The following is a 17,189-nucleotide window of genomic DNA, read 5'->3' as shown; positions in this document are numbered from 1 at the left end:
AATGCATAGCTGCATGCAATCTATGCGAGTAAACTGCATGTACACCCGTTTCTTCCACCAGCACCCACTTTTTGGAGGGAGTTGATTTTTTTTGTGTGCTCTTCAAAGCAAAGATCCTATAGCAGAGCTATAAGATCTTTGCTTCACAGCGTCCTGCTCATGAAATGCTTGCTAAAGAGAGGATGTGGGAGTGAATTATATTATTAGAGAGGGAGGAGACAAACGAACTGATTTTTTTAAAAAGGGGAATCAAGCAAAAAGCGGGCTTAGCACTTACTGGCTACAAATGTATGAATGTACGCCGTATCTTTTCTGATCTGCTTTCTGGAGCCTAGTTTACAACACAAAAAAAAGCACATATTATATTTCCTAATTGTTTGTTGGAGACTTGCTTTGCAACAACCACACACACCAATTTCTTGGGGGAAGTGAAAACAACTCATTTCCCTTCATCCTCCCCCCTTCTTTGCAGTTACAAAAGCTATAGGATCTTTGGTTACTACCAGTGAGTGTGTAGTTTGGTAGAAATCCCACCCCCTCGGTATCAACTAATATATTTGTTTGCAACAACCAAGCGCGCACACTCGCCAATTTATTGAGGGAAGCTGAATACATTCCTTTCCTCTCCCTCCCTCCTTTGCAGTTGCTACTAGTGTGTGCGCGGAGTTTTTAAGCAGGAAACCCACCCCCTCGATATCAGAGCAGGGGAGGGGTTGAGAGATATTTGCAACGAACATTCACCAATTTATTGGGGGAGGTGAAAAATAAATCCTTTCCCCTTCTTTGCGCACAGTTGCTACCACTGTGAGGGTGTGTGTGCAGGCAGAGTTTTGGCACGAAACTCGCCCTCAGTATCAGAGAAGGGGCGGAGTTGAGAGATATTTGTGCTCCACTGGACTGACTGTGTGTGGTGGTGGAAGAGGAGGGAGGGGGGAGTTTCATTAAAGGGGAAATTCCACACTCACTCACACGCTAGACGATGTCGGTGGCGTTTGCTACACCGCGGCAGCGCGGGAAAGGTGAAATTACACCTGCCGCCATTCAGAAGGTACTCTAACAATTTGCTTGTATCATTTATTGTAGTGTATCCACTCCCGAGTGTTACATTGTAGCGGGAGCGCCACACTCCCCTCGACTTCCCTGGGGCCTGCGACCATTATGTATCTTTGCATTGCAGTCCTCATTTACAGTGTTAAACTTTAATCCAGAGGCGGGGTTTTAAGTGTTTCTGCTTGCTTGTGTGTGTTTTAATTTCATCTTTTGAAACTGGGTTCTTGGTATTGAATGGGTTATCTGCACAAAGACAAGGGGAGATTTTTCAGCTCCAGCGGCCATGATGTGGAATGTTCCTCCTCTCTCTGTTAATGTTTGGGGCTTGAATGTATTTCTCAAACTGCGGGTTCAGCGTCTTTCCCTCGCTAGTGCACCGTGGGCGCGAGTAAATATATTAATTGAGGCACTAGCAGAGTTAGACTTCTGCGTAAACTTTTTAATCCCTCGCTGGTTTCGTGTAGAAGCAATAGCTCTGTTTGATGTGAAATGTGCTCCTAAACCTAAAAGCCAATGGCGTGTGATGGATATATTTATTGACGACCCCTTTGTAAAAAGAAAGTTACTTAAAGTTTTGGGCTTTGGTGGCACGAAATGCGAGACTTTTTTTTCTCCTCCGCTCTGATCGCAAGATTTCCGTTTGTGTTAAGGTCTACATGGAACAGTACAGCACAGGAACCGGCCCTTCGGCCCACAATGTCCATGCAAACGCGATGCCAAGTAAAACTAATCTCTCGTTGTACTCTAGGGGGTTCCCAGATGTAATGTGTGTGAAGTTGTGAGTGTAATGTTTCATGGATATTGGTCCTCAACACATCCATCCATGATCGTTGGTGAAAATCCGCTACGGGACTTGACGAGGTTATTTCAGTCAAGTCCTAACAGGACTGTACTCGCTAAGTGTGTTTACGTTGGGTAAAATGTACGGCTAGACTCGACTCCCAGGATGGGTTGTGGTTGGAGTCGGTCTTTATCCTGGCGATGAATTACCGGACCTTTCACCCCAGTCCAAGATCCCTCAAGAGTGTTTAATTATCATGTGTCCCGCCAACCGACGGATAGATCTGGTTGACACACAGTCTCTCGTCCAGAGTGGGGGAAATCAAGAATCAGAGGACATGGGTTTAAGGTGAGGAGGGAAAATTTTAAATGGGAACCTGTGGGGCAACTTTTTCACACACAGGGTGGTGGATGTGTGGAACGAGCTGCATGGTTGAGGCAGGTACTATCGCAACGTTTAAGAAACATTTGGACAGGAACATGGATAGGACAGGTTTAGAGGAGTATGGACCAAAGGCAGTTAGGTGGGACTAGTGTAGATGGGACATGTTGGTTGGTGTGGGCAAGTTGGGACAAAGGGCCTGTTTCTACACTTATGACCCACTATGACTTTATGGGTGTTCTGGCTTCCTTGCACGCCCCGGTTAACTAGTCAAATAATTGATTGTCCTTTGTGTAGCTGAGTGATAGAATCTGAGTAGAGCTGATGAGAATGTAGGAAGAATATAATGGATTAATGATTGGTGTAAGTGGGTGGTTTCCATGCTGTATGACTATGACAATGGAACAAATTAATTCTTGCCTGCTGCTGCATGACTCGACGTGTTACTCAAGCACTTATGGAGTCATAGAGTCATTCAGCAAGGAAACTGCAACTTTGGCCCAACTTGCCATTTCTATTTTTAGGGGCTAGTGGAGTCAAGGGATATGGGGAGAAGGCAGGCACGGTTTATTGATGGGGGACGATCAGCCATGATCACAATTAATAGGTGCTAGCTCGAATGGCCTCCTCCTGCACCTATTTTCTATGTTTCTATACCCACACCGACCAGCATGCCCCATCTACACTATTCCCACCTGCCTAGACTGGGGGCCCATATCCCTCTAAACCTGTCCCATCCACGTTTCTTAAATGTTGCAATAGTCCCTGCCTCAACTACCACCTCTGGCAGTTAGTTCCATACATCCACCACCCTTGTTTTTCCTCTTGAATCTTTCCCGTCCTCACCTTAAACCTATGTTCTCTGGTTCCCGATTCGCCTGATCTGGGCAACAAACTCTTTGTGTCTTTGTAAGCCAGCATGTGCAGTTCCTTGCTTCTGCATTCTGAAGAAGAGTCTCGACCCAGAACATAACCTATCCACGTTCTCCAGAGATGCTGCCAGACTTGCCGAGTTACTCCAGCATATTCTGTTGTTGTAAACCAGCATCTGCACTTCCTTGTTTCCAAATGAATTCTTACTTTCAGCAGCCTAATAGGACGCAATGCACAGAGGTAATTCATTACATTTTTGTTTATTATATATTAATAACTGCAATACTATGGCAAAAAAAAGCCCAAAATGCAACCAAAGATGGTCCATAGAAGTTCGTAGCTGAGGTTAGTGTTGTGCAGTGTTCAAGAGCCTGATGGTTGTTGGGAAGAAGCTGTTCTTGAACCATGAGATCATGGTTTTCGGGCTCCTGTACCTTCTTCCTGATGGCAGGAGTGAAACCAGAGCATGGCCAAGGTGTAGGAGAGGGAACTGGGGCCTGGCCTTCTGCGTCCTCGCGGCTGGCTGCAGGAGGCGACCCCGGGGATCAGAGGGGGGCGGGCGAGGAGAGGGACGTGGCACCCAAGGTAGACGACCGCTGGAGGTCCACAGCAGCCTGGGACGTGCCTGGAACAGGCACCACTGATAAGAACTCGAATGTGGACTGGATTTTGAAAATGACACCAAAACCTAGCGCCTCTTGCATGCAGGCTCGATCGACTATTTCTGTACACTTGCTGATCGGGGATCTGGCGATACTCTACTGGACTGTTTGTAAGATAAATAATTTCACTGTGTAAGCACTTCACGCATGTGACCATAAAAGCACCTTTGAGCCATTGGTGTGGGTCATAGATAATGGCGCCTTTTTGAGGCAGCGCCTCCTGTAGATCGCTTTGATGGTGGGGAGGTCAGTAGCCATGATGAACCAGGCGTTGTCCACCACTCTAGTCCCCTTCATTCCTGGGTGTTCGAGTCTACCAACCAGTCCGTGATGCAGCCAGCGAATGTGCTCTCTACTGTACACCAGCAGTTCATAGTTGCTGAGGTCAGTGTTGTGTAATGTTCAAGAGCTTGATAGTTGCCTGAGGGGAGAAGAGGGAGTGACCAGCGGTGAGACCGGTCCTTGATTATGCTGGTGGCCTTGCTGAGGCAGCGTGAAATGTAGATGGAGTCAATGGAAGATAAAGAGTAAGGCTATAGCTTATGAATAAGATAATTATGTGTTTGAAGATGGTAGATGAACAACAGAAGCATTTTGCAAAAGACACGGTGGCGCAGCGGTAGAGTTTCTGCCTCACGGCACCAGTGGCCGAAATTCGATCCTGACCACGGGTGCTGCCTGGGTGGAGTTTGTCCGGTTTCCCTGTGATTGTGTGTTTTTTCTCCAGAAGCTCTGGTTTCCTCCCACATCCCAAAGACATACAGGTTTGTAGGTTAATTGGCTTCTGTAAATTGCCCCTAGAGTGTAGGGTAGTGTTAGTAGGGTAGGGTTGGTTGCCGCAGTCTCAGTGAGGCAAAGGGCGTATCTTTCAATTAAACTAAAACAGCTGTGTGAGACATAAGAATAGCATGATTGAAGAAAATTTAAATAAAAACTAGTCAATAAAATGTTTAAATTTAAGTCTTAAATGAATTGTACAGTTCAAATGTGCAATTGAGCAAAACCAATGCAAAGAACTTTGTTTTAAAATTGAGAGGGCAAAGAAATCGTAAAGTAACAAAGACATTCTATAGATGCAAAAGGGCACACGACAACTGGCGACAAAGGAAACTGCAGATGTTGCAGTCTTGAAGAAAATACAAAGTGCTGGAGGAACTCGATGAGTGTGCAAGCATCTGTGGAGGAAATGGACAGGCAACATCAGTACCTCTTCTCTGTCTTTTTGTCTCCAGCCTTTATCACTTATTCCACCCATCTGAGTCCAGAACCAGGGGCCACAGTTTAAGAATAAGGAGTAAGCCATTTAGAACGGTGACGAGGAAACACTTTTTCTCACAGAGAGTTGTGAGTCTGTGGAATTCTCTGCCTCAGAGGGCGGTGGAGGCCGGTTCTCTGGATACTTTCAAGAGAGAGTTAGATAGGGCTCTTAAAGATAGCGGAGTCAGGGGATATGGGGAGAAGGCAGGAACAGGGTACTGATTGGGGATGATCAGCCATGATCACATTGAATGGCGGTGCTGGCTCAAAGGGCCGAATGGCCTAATCCTGCACCTATTGACTATCTACTTTTCAACCCCCCTCACCTTTATCCACGTTTCACTTGCCAGAATATGTCCCACCCCCACCTCTCTATTCCAACTTCTACAGATGTGCCGTAGAAAATCTTTTATCGGGATGCATCACAGCGTGGTTTAGGGACGGCTCCATCCAAGACCGGAACAGGACTGGTTAGCACGCAACAAAGGCTTTTCACTGTACCTCAGTACAAGTGACAATAAACTAACCTCAACTAAGCAAGAAATTGCAGAGAACTGTGGACGCAGCTCAGACTATCAAGCAAACCAAGCACCCTTCCATTGACTCCATCTAAACTTCATGCTGCCTCAGCAAGGCCACCAGCATCATCAAGGACCAGTCTCACTTCGCCCCTCTCCCATCAGGCAAGATGATCAGAAGTGTGAAAACTCGTACCTCTAGATTCAGGGATAGTTTCTTCCAAGCTGTTATCAGGCAACTGAACCATCCTATCAACAACTAGAGAGCGATTCTGAGCTTCTATCTACTTCATTAGAGACCCTGGGACGATCCTTTATCGGACTTGGATGGAGTTGCTCCCAAACCATGCTCTGATACATCCCTCTGATAAATTGCTTTATGCGGCGCATGTGTAGAAGTTGGTGAGAGTTGTTGGGGTCATGCGGTCCTGTGTTCTCCAGAGATGCTGCTTGACCCGATGTGTTACTCCTGCACTGTGTGGTTGATTGAGGAAAGGAGAGTCTGAAGGGATCTGTTCCCATTGAGGATATCAAAAGACAAGAGCATTTAATTGCCACATGTACTGACAACGGAACAAGGAAATTCTTTCTTGCAGCAGCCTAACAGCCCTGTAAACACAGTGCTCATAAATAACATAATACATTTAAAACAAAACATTAAAATGCCTGATATTAGTCCCTAGTGCAACTAAGACAGTTCCTAGTTTAGTTGGAGTTTGTGGTGTTTAATAGCCTGTGTGTGGTGTAGGGAAGAAGCTGCTCCTGAACCTGGATGTTACAGTTTTTAGGATCCTGTACCACCTTCCCTATGGCAGAGATGAAATGAGAGCATGCCCGGGTGTTGTGGATGATGCAGGCTGCCTTTGAGGCAGCATCTCCTATAGATCCCTTCAATGAAGGGGAGGTCAGTACTCATGATGGATCAGGCAGTGTTCAACACTTTTTGTATTGTGTGTAGGACGGAACTGCTGTTTTAAACCAAAATGATGTTTTAAACCAAAGATAGACACAACAAGATGGGTGACTTTTCAGGTTGAGGTGGATAAAACAAAGGACCCAGATCTGTAAAACAGGGGTGTGGGATGAACCATCTTTAGTGTAATGTCTAGCGCGGTGGAAACAGAATAGATTAGGATTCTGCAGGCCCAGAGGGGCAGTGCAGGGGTTAATACAATGTGCAAGAAGATGGTGACTAACCAGGGTGACTTATGCATGATGGCGAATTAAGTTCCTATCTTGATGACTTTTGAATGAATCGGGCCACCTACTCATTCTGTTGATATTAATAACCTTGTTACAAATGTAAAAAAACAAGGCAGAGAATGCAAGTGACCTCGTAGGTGAATGGGATTGGTATGGATAGGTACAACAGCTGCATGGTGGCGCATCGGTAGAGTTTCCGCCTTGCAGCGCCAGAGACCCGGGTTCGATCCTGACTATGGGTGCTGTCTGTATGGAGTTTGTACATTCTCACTGACCACGTGGGTTTTCTCCAAGTAAATGAATAAGTTTATTGGCCAAGTATTCACATACAAGGAATTTGCCCTAGTGCTCTGCCCGGAAGTGACAACATGACATATAGTGACAGTTAAGAATGATGCATTAAACATTAATAACAGATTATTGATTAAACATGTGAATTAAATAAAATACCAGAGCAAAAGGAGGCTACAGATTTTTGGCTATTGAGTTGAGCTACTACTCGTGGAAAAAAGTTGTTTTTATGTCTGGTTGTGGCAGCTTTGACAGTCCGGAGTCGCCTTCCAGAGGGAAGTGATTCTAAGAGTTTGAGGCCAGGGTGAGAGGGGTCAGAGATGATCTTACCCGCTCACTTCCTGGCCCTTGCAGTGTACAGTTTGTCAATGGAGGGAAGGTTGCAGCCAATAACCTTCTCTAGCTAATAACCCGCTTCGGTTTCCTCCCACCCTCCAAAGATGTACAGATTTGTAAGTTAATTCACTTTGGGGGGGGGGGGGGGGAATTGTAAATTGTCCCTAGTGTGTAGTGTATGCGCTAGTGTAACATGGATCGCTGGACCTGGTGAGCAGAAGGGCCTGTTTCTACACTATCTCTAAATGAAACGGGCGGCTTGGGTTGGATAGGATGAAGATTTGGTCTCTGTACTTATGATTGTAGGCGTCTGAGTGCTAAGAGTTTAGTTTAGAGATACAGTGTGGAAACAGGCCCTTCAACCCACCGAGTCCTTGATTGTAAACATGTAGTTTATTTGTTGAATGAATAGTAGGCAACAAAAAAGCTTTTCACTTTACTGTGGTACACGTGGCAATAATAAAACCAAACACAACTTTTTGAGATAGCAAATAATTCTTAACAATTGCATTGCCCCAATAAACTAACGGAAGCCAATTAACCTGCAATCCTGCACGTGCTGTGTATGGGTGCAAACCGGAGCAATCGGAGAATACCGACGCGATCACAAGATAAACATTAAGACTCATTTAAGGGCATAAGTAATAGGAACAACATTCCCACTCAACCCCATTCTCCTACCTTACCCCCGTGACCTTTGGTGCCCATACTAATCAAGAATGTGTCAATCAATGCTTATATCCAGTGCTGTCTGTGGCAATGAATTCCACAGATTCACCACCCTCTGACTAAAAAAAAAAAAAAATTCTTACTCCATCTCCATTCTAAAGGTACATCCTTTAATTATGAGGCTATGTCCTCTGGTCCTAGACTCTCCCGCTAGTGAAAACATCCTCTCCACATTCACTCTATCCAGGCCTTTCATGATTCAGTAGTTTTCAATGTTCTGGAGAGCTGGAGTTTACAGTTAAAATGTGAACTTGAGCCTGTTTTGTTTGTTTTAGTATTATTGTCGTGTGGACTGTGATACAGTGAAAGCTCAGTTTGTGTGCTATCCAGACAAATCGTACTATAGATGAGTACTATCAAGTGATTCACAGTGAGAGGATTTGAGTTTAGGAGCAACGAGTTCCTACTGCGGTTGTGCAGGGCCCTGGTGAAACCACACCCGGAGTATTGTGTGCAGTTTTGGTCTCCTAATTTGAGGAAGGACGTTCTTGCTATTGAAGGAGTGCAGCGTAGGTTCAGCAGTTAATTCCTGGGATGGCGGGACTGACATATGATGAAAGAATAGTTTGACTGGGCATTTATTCACTTGAATTTAGAAGGATGAGAGGGTATCTTATAGAGATATATAACATTCTTAAGGGATTGGACTGGCTAGATGCAGCTAAAATGTTCCCCATGTTGGAAGAGTTAAGAACCAGAGGTCACAGTTTAAGAATAAGGGGTAGGCCATTTAGGACTGGGATGAGGAAAAACATTTTCACCCAGAGAGTTGTGAATCTGTGGAATTCTCTGCCACAGAAGGCAAAGGAGGCCAATTCACTTGATGTTTAAGAGAGAGTTAGATTTAGCTCTTAGGGTGAATGGAATCAAGGGATATGGGGAGAAAGCAGGAACTTGGTACTGATTTTGGATGATCAGCCATGATCTTATTGAATGACTCGAAGGGCCAAATGGCCAACTCCTGCACCTATTTTCTATGTGTCTATGCATAAGTAGGTGCATAGGTGGTGCACAGAGATAAATACTAGAGTGCTGAATATGATATTACAGTTGAGGGGAAAGTGCAGATAAAAGTGCAAGGTCTGTGGATCTGTTGAAATGTTGTAACTTTGTCGGTGCCAAGGCTGCTTAGGTGAGGTCTGCTGTGTGATTTTACCAGAATGAATGCAGAAACAAAGTATTTCACATGTGACCATAAAGTATCATCATTGAATTAAAATTGGAGCACCCAGACCCTTCTTAGACTCGGAAGAATCGGAAAGGTCCTGATCCAAATGATCAATTGTGAAGAAGGGTCCCGACCTGAAATGTTGCCTTGCCCTGCTGAGTTACTCCAGCATTTTTTGTGTTGTGTGCCATGTATTCTAACGTGGCAATGCTGGGTGGGTGAAGAGCGTTTAGTTTGAGGCACAACTTCATCGCCAATGGGTCACAGAGTTATAGACTAATTCAACATAGAAACAGCCCCTTCGGCCCAACTTGCCCCTGCCGCCCAAGGTACCCCAGCTCTGCTCGTCCCACCTGTCCGCTTTAGACCCATATCTGTCATCAATCCCCAGTGAGCGTGAACTGCCTGCATTTACTCTTGACACAGAATCAGTGTACATGTACAAAATCATGAGTGGAATAGATCTGGTGGCACAGAGTAGGGGTCTCTTGCCCAGAGTAGGGGAATCGAGAACCAGAGGACATGGGTATGAGGTGGGGGGGGGGGGTAATTTAATAGGAACTTGAGGGGCAACTTTTTCACACAATGGGTAATGGGTGTGTGGAACGAGTTGCTGGAGGAGGTAGTTGAGGCGGGGACCACCATAGCATTTAAGAAAGATTTGGACAAGTACATGGATAGGACAGGTTTAGAGGGATATGGACCAAATGCAGATAGGTGGGACTAGTGTGGATGGGCATGTTGTGTTGGTCGGTGTGGGCCAAACGCAGATAGGTGGGACTAGTGTGGATGGGCATGTTGGTCGGTGTGGGCCAAACGCAGATAGGTGGGACTAGTGTGGATAGGCATGTTGGTCGGTGTGGGCCAAACGCAGATAGGTGGGACTAGTGTGGGTAGGCATGTTGGTCGGTGTGGGCAAGGTGGGCTGTAGTGCCTGTTTCCACGCTGTATGCACTATTGCACTCAAATGCACTAATCTTTCTCTCTTTTGTTAGTTACTGGATGAAAACAACCAGCTAATCCAGTGTATCATGGACTACCAGAGCAAAGGGAAATCTGCTGAATGTTCTCAGTAAGTTGGTATTGATGTTGGTTTATTATTGTCATGTGCACCAAGAAATAACAAAGAGAGAGAGAGATACATTCAATTAACTCCGAACCTTCGCTTTGGGGTGTGGGAGGAAACGGGAGCACCCACACACTCCTTCAGACTCTGAAGAATCAGAAAGGTACAAAATGCCAAGTCTGAAGAAGAGTCCTGACATGAAACTAGATGTGTAGGAAGGAAATAAAGATGCTGGGTTACAGCGAAGATAGACACAAAGTGGCGGGGACATGGGTGGGTGGTGGGGACGGTGGGCCAAAGTGCTTATTTCCATGTTTTAACCCCTAACTCAATAGCGTTTTATGTTCACTCCTAGGTACCAGCAGATGCTTCATAGAAACCTGGTCTACTTAGCAACCATAGCAGATTCCAATCAGAACATGCAGTCGCTGTTGCCAGCTGTAAGTAATGTCCCTGCTAAATAAAGCCAGTCCTTGGAAGAGATGCTGGGACCTGGAGATCACACTTGAGCACTGCCCCAAGGCAATGGTGCTTTATTGTCACGTGTGCGAAGTGCAAACGCAGAGTGAAATTCCTTTCTTACAAACAGCCCAGTACAGTTTTGCCATGGGCAAGCACATCCATGATCTGCAAGTGTACAGAAATAGTACACTGATCCCACATGCAAGGTGCGCCATGTTTTTAGCGCCATTTACAAAGATGGAGTCAATGGAATGGAGGTTGTGTCCATTATCTGTACGTTCAATGGTTCTTTATTTGAACTGCACAGTGAAATTCCTTTTGCGTATTTATACATCAGTTCATGAGTTATAGAAGCAGAGTTAAAAATAGTGGGGTCGGGGAATATGGGGAGAAGGCAGGAACGGGGTACTGATTGGGGATGATCAGCCGTGATCACATTGAATGGCGGTGCTGGCTCGAAAGGTCGAATGGCCTACTCCTGTACCTATTGTCTAATTGGTCCATTCAGCCCATCGAGTCTACTCCGCCATTCAATCATGGCTCATCTAACTTTCCCTCTCAACCCCATTTTCCTGCCTTCTCCCCATAACCCCTGGTACCTTTACTAATGTTTTGGCGCGGTCCACCCGTGCACTCGGTCTACTGGAGCACTACTGGATTCCAAGATGACACCCAAGTCAGGCGACTCTTTGTGTGTGTGTGTGTGTGTGTGTGTGTGTGTGTGTCACAGAAATGGATCTGCAATCTCGCATTGCAATGGCTCCACTTTATTTACATCTCTACTCCGACAGCAACATTTCTTGCTTTGACGACTCTCTTTTTAAAATTCAAGGTATTCCCTTTATCCTGTTTCTGTACACTGTGGACGGCTGGATTGGAATCATGTATAGTCTTTCCACCGTCTGGATAGCACGCAACAAAAAGCTTTTCACTGTACCTAAACTAGACAATAAGCATAACTTAACTTGTAACAGTTGGCAATAAACTAAACTAAGTAAATTCCAAAAGGTTGGAATAGTAACAGTTGTCTGTCCTTTGCCTTGCAGCCTCCAACACAGTCCATACCAATGGGGGCCGGGTCTATCAACCAGAGTGGAATGACCCAGCTTGCTCATGGGCACAGCATGGCAGCGGATGGCATGGTCGGAGGGGGTGCACCTGTGCTTCACATGCAGAACCAGATGAACGGCCAGATGCCAGGTGCGTCATAGAGTCGCACAGCGCAGAAACAGGCCCTTCGGCCCAACTTGCCCACACTGACCAACCTGCCCCATCTACACTAGTCCCACCTGCAATCATTTGGCCCATATCCCTCGAAACCTGTCGTATCCATGTCTAAATATTTATTAAACATTGTGATACTGTCCACCTCAACTATCTGTATCTCGGTATACGTGACAATCTAGAATCCTCAGGCAGCTCGTTCCATACACCCACTGCCCTTAGTGTTTATATATATTTTAAAAAAAAGGTTGCCCCTCTTGGTTCCTATTAAAATTCCCCTCCCCCTCATCTTAAACCTGTGCCCTCGGGTTCTCGATTCCCCTACTCTGGGCAAAAGTCTCTGTGCATTTACCCAATCTATTCCTTGAATGATTTTGTGCACTTCTATAAGATCACACCTCATCCTCCTGCACTGTAATGCCCCTGTCCCACTTAGGAATCCTGAACGGAAACCTTGGGAGACTTTGCGCCTCACCCAAGGTTGCCGTGTGGTTCCCGGAGGTTTTTGTCGGTCTCCCTACCCGCTTCCACTACCTGCACCCACCCGCAACCTCCGGGAACCTTGGGTGGGGCGCAAAGTCTCCAGAGGTTTCCGTTCAGGTTTTCTAAGTGGGACAGGGGTAAAGGACTATGGTCCCAGCCTGCCCAACCTCTCCCTGTAGCTCAGGCCCTCGAGTCCTGGCAACATCCATTGTAAATCTTCATTGCAACATTTCCAGCTTGACAACACCTTTCCTGTTACATGGCGCCCAAAAATGTACACAATACTCTAAACGTGGCCTCACCAATGTTTTGTATAACTGCAACACGATCCCCCAAAGTCTGTACGCCATACTCTGACGGATGAGTAGAGGTCATTGAGCCTTTGGTGTAAATTCGTAACTCAGCGAACCTGATGAGTAAGCAACATTGGGTGGTTTTGGATGGAAAAGCGGAGCAACATCGAGGTGATCAATGGTTGACATGGATTCAGTGGGCCGAATTGCCTGTTTCCATGCTATTGGTGGTGATTTGGTCCACCGCAGTGGTGTCGTCTGCAAATTTGTACGTGGATTTAGAGCCAAATTCGGATGTGCAGTCCATGGACTGCAGCCCATTTCATAAGTTAATAAATTATAGGAGCAGAATTAGGTAATTCGGCCCATCAAGTCCATTCAATCGTGGCTGATCCATCTTTCCCGTTCAACTCCATTCTCCTGCCTTCTCCCCATAACCCTTGATACCCGTGCTAATCATGAAGCTGTCTACAGTATCTTCGCCCTAAAAATGTCCATTGACTTGACCCCCCCACAGTAATTTCACAGATTCACCGCCCTCTGACACAATAAATTATTTTTCCTCTCCTTTCCAAAGGTACGTCCTTTTATTCTGTGGCTGTGCCCTCTGGTCCTAGGCTCTCCCACTGGTGGAAACATCCGCTCCACATCCAGTGTTGGTAATTGTATTGTGTTTTGCAAACTCCGGCAGGATCCAGCCACATGCCAGTGCAAGGTCCCGTACAGGCTGGTCTGGTCAACGCCTCGGTCAGCATGCCAGCCGGTAGCCACAGCTCGATGGGCGGCTACAGTCACTCTGTGCCCTTGTCGCAACCGATGCCGGTGCAGAGCCAGATAAATGTGAGCCAGGGGCAGTCGATGGGGAGTTACGGACCCCGACCTAACATCAACATGCAGCCAAGCCAAGGTACATCGAACCTCCTCTTCTCCCCTCTCCCATCGGGCAATAGGTATAGAAGTGTGACGTCGTACCTCCAGGTTCTTCCCAGCTGTTATCGGGCAACTGAAATGTCCCTACCATCAACTAGAGTGTGCTCCTGACCACCAATCTACCTTATTGGAGACCCTCAGACGATTATTGATCAGACTTTACTGGATGTTATCTTTCACTAAATGTTATTCCTTTACCCTGTATCTGTACACTGTGGATGGGACGATTGTGAGCATGTACAGTCTTTCCACTGACTGGATTGCACGTAACAAAAGCTTTTCACTGCAACTCACCCGCGTGACAATAAACTAAAAACTGAACTAAAATAATGCAGAAAGAAGGAATCGCAGGTCAACTGTTGGCTGTTCAGAGTGTCCCATAAATAAGAGGAGACACTGAAATGAGAATTGAATTGAACGTGGACAAAGTGTCGGAGTAACCCAGCGGTTCTGGCAGCATATCATATGGGGCGACAGATGGCGCAATGGGCTAAGTGTTCGGCTGGCGACCGGAAGGTAGCCGGTTCGAATCCCGCTTGGAGTGCATACTGTCGTTGTGTCCTTGGGGCAAGACACTTCACCCACCTTTGCCTGTGTGTAAATGTAATGTAATTATGTGAAGCACTTTGGGGTCAATGCATGTTGACTAAAAATGTGCTATATAAATAAGATTATTATTATATCTGGAAAATGTGGATAAGCAAAGTTTTGAATTTTGACCCTTCTTCAGACTGATTGTAGTGGCGGAGGGGATGGAAGGGGCAGTGAAACCTCTTCTTTCATTCATATGGCAGGCTTTGTCCCACCCACATCTCCTTTCCTGCCTTCCTACTATAGTCAGTTTGAGGCAAGGCCCTGACACAAAACATTATCTCACCAGGAATGCTGCCTGACCTGTTGTTACTCCAACACTTTGTGTTCTACACCAAAACAAGTAATAGGCCTACTGTCAATTCAACTTCATCTACAAACAACCCAATTACAAAGACACAGTGCTGGAGTGACTCTGCGGGTCAGGCAGCATCTCTGGTGAACATGGATTGGTGATGTTTCGGGTCAGGACCCATCTTCAGACAATTTTTTGTAGCTCAGCATCTGCAGTTCTTTCTTTCTACTCTTTAAAACCACGGTTGCAACCACACGGAGAATGCAAACAGTGTCCCAGTGAAGATCAAGTGGGGCTGTTGGAGTTGCTGCCGCACAGCGCTAGAGACTCGGGTTCAATCCTGTCCACGGGTGCTGTCTGGAGAGTTTTTACATTCTCCCCATGACCACATGGGATTTCTCTGTGTGCTCTGGTTTCCTCCCACACTCCAAATATATAGGGTTTTTTTTTTTTTTTTAGGTTAATTGAGCTTCGATAAATTGTCCCTGTGTGAAGGATAGAACCAGTGTATCTGTGATCATTGGTTGGTGTGGACTCTGGGCCAAAGAGCCTGTTTCAATGCTGTATCTCTAAACTAAACTCAGTGGGTCAGGCAGCATCTCTGGAGAACATGGGTTGGTGACGTTTCAGATTCTTGCGTTTCAGTCTGAAGAATGTCATCCGTGCTCCCCTGAGATGCTGCCTGACCAGCTGAGCTACTCCAGCATTTTGTGTCTTTTTTTAACATCAAACGCAGGGGACAAAAATATAGTTGGTGGGGGGGGGGCTAGAAAAGAGAGTTGGGGGTAGGGCAAACCCTAGCAAGTGATCGGTGGATCCAGGATAGGAGGGGAGCGGTGTTTCGCAGATGGTGACAAAGTGACAAAGACTGCAGGAGAAAAACTAGACAAAAGGGTGTCGGATAAGGAGAGGAGAGGAGGAGTGAAGTGTAAAGCCAGAGGGATGGATGTGAGATGGGAAAGAGGCATGAGATCATGACGTCATCAGGTCGTAAGTGATAGGAGTAGAATTAGGCCATTCAGCCCATCAAGCTTACTCTGCCATTCAATCATAGCTGATTTACCTCTCCCTCTTAACTCCATTCACCTGCCTTCTCCCCATAACCTCTGACATCTGTAATAACCACAAATCTATCTCTCTGCCATAAAAAGATTCACTGATTTGGCTTCCACAGCCTTCTGTGGCTATGAATTCCACAGATTCACCACCCTCTGACTAAAGTAATTCCTCCTCATCTTCCTAAAAGAATGTCCTTTAATTCTGAGGCTGTGACCTAGACTCTCCCACTAGTGGAAACATCCTCTCTCCATCCTCTATATCCAAGCCTTTCACTATTCTGTATGTTTCAATGAGGTTTCCCCTCATTCTTCTAAACTCCAGTGAGTACAGGCGCAATGCTGACAAATGCTCACCATAGATTAACCTCATTCCTGGGATTATTCCTGTAGACCTCCTCTGGACCCTCTTCAGAGCCAGCACATCCTTCCTCACATATGTGCCCAGAATTGCTCACAATATTCCAAATATGACCTTACCAACGCGTTATAGAGCCTCAGCATTACGTCCATTTTTGTGTGCAAGCCCTCTTGAAATAAATGCTAGCATTTAGTTTGCTTTCTTTACTACCTATTCGACTTGCAGATGAACTTTTTGGGAATCCTGCACTAGCCCTCCCATGATTTCTGTATTCTCTCCCTGGGTAAGAGTGAGATGGGGATTTGGGGATGGGAGATGAGCCTACGGAGATGGGGGAAGGAGCAGTGTGGCTGGGGTGGTGGGCAAAATGTGTAGGCACCAGGTTAGGGAGGCCAGGGGAAAGGGAAAGGGGGTATTGCTTGAAATTGGAGAATTTAATGTAATGCCATTAGATAGAAGGAATGCTGAGTGGAGCATAAATGTTGGCATGGGTGGGATGGGCCGAATGGCCTTTTGGTGTGCTGTGTAACACATGAACTGTTGGAGAAACTAAAACATCCCCTCAATGGAAACCTTCAAACTTCATTGGAGACCCTGGAACTATCTGTAATCAAATTTTACTGAGCTTTATTTTGCACTGAAACTCATTCCCATGATCCTGTATTTGTACACTGTGGATGGCTTGAGTGTGACCATGCAGAGGAAGGTACTGCAGATGCTGGTTGATACTGAAGATAGACACAAAGTGCTGCAGTAAATCAACAGGTCGGGCAGCATCTCGGTAGAAAAAGGATGGCTGAGGTTTCGAGTTGGAACCCTTCTTCAGGCGTTCTTCAGATTGGAGAAGGGTTCCATCTCGAAATGTCACCCATCCCTTTTCCCCAGAGATGCTGCCTGACTCGATGAGTTACTCCAGCATTTTATGCCTATCTTTTTGTAATCATGCATAATCTTTCCACTGACTGGATAGCACGCAACAAACAGTGTGCCTCTGTACGTGTGACAAAAGGGTGTCAGATACGGAGACGAGGAGGAGTGAACTGTAAAGCCGGAGAGAGGGACATGGGTGGAAGGGGATGTGAGAAAGGGTAAAAGGGAGATGGGAAGATGAGAAATTGTACTTGGGTAATAATTCAGAAATAGATCTGAAAAATGGGTCCCTACCCAAAACCGCCTCTCC

At 46.0% G+C, this 17,189-nt stretch overlaps 1 protein-coding gene across 4 annotated transcripts in view; it reads left to right on the top strand.

Annotated features, from left to right (window-relative positions):
• The first annotated feature begins 855 nt into the window (after nucleotides 1–855).
• The window catches only part of ss18 (SS18 subunit of BAF chromatin remodeling complex), a 33,737-nt gene continuing 17,403 nt past the window's right edge, over nucleotides 856–17,189 (top strand). The window contains exons 1-5 of one of the 4 annotated variants that reach the window (XM_055634292.1): nucleotides 862–1,048; nucleotides 10,245–10,321; nucleotides 10,671–10,755; nucleotides 11,824–11,977; nucleotides 13,469–13,684. In XM_055634292.1, the coding sequence (XP_055490267.1) occupies nucleotides 980–1,048; nucleotides 10,245–10,321; nucleotides 10,671–10,755; nucleotides 11,824–11,977; nucleotides 13,469–13,684 (601 nt within the window). In that variant the 5' untranslated portion in view covers nucleotides 862–979. Of the gene's footprint in view, nucleotides 1,049–10,244; nucleotides 10,322–10,670; nucleotides 10,756–11,823; nucleotides 11,978–13,468; nucleotides 13,685–17,189 lie in introns of all 4 variants that reach the window. The other 3 variants (XM_055634289.1, XM_055634290.1, XM_055634291.1) reach the window with 3 other exon arrangements.

The sequence above is a fragment of the Leucoraja erinacea genome, chromosome 4 (assembly GCF_028641065.1).
Source record: "Leucoraja erinacea ecotype New England chromosome 4, Leri_hhj_1, whole genome shotgun sequence".
NCBI lineage: Eukaryota > Metazoa > Chordata > Chondrichthyes > Rajiformes > Rajidae > Leucoraja > Leucoraja erinaceus.
This window is presented reverse-complemented; position numbering and strand designations above follow the sequence as displayed.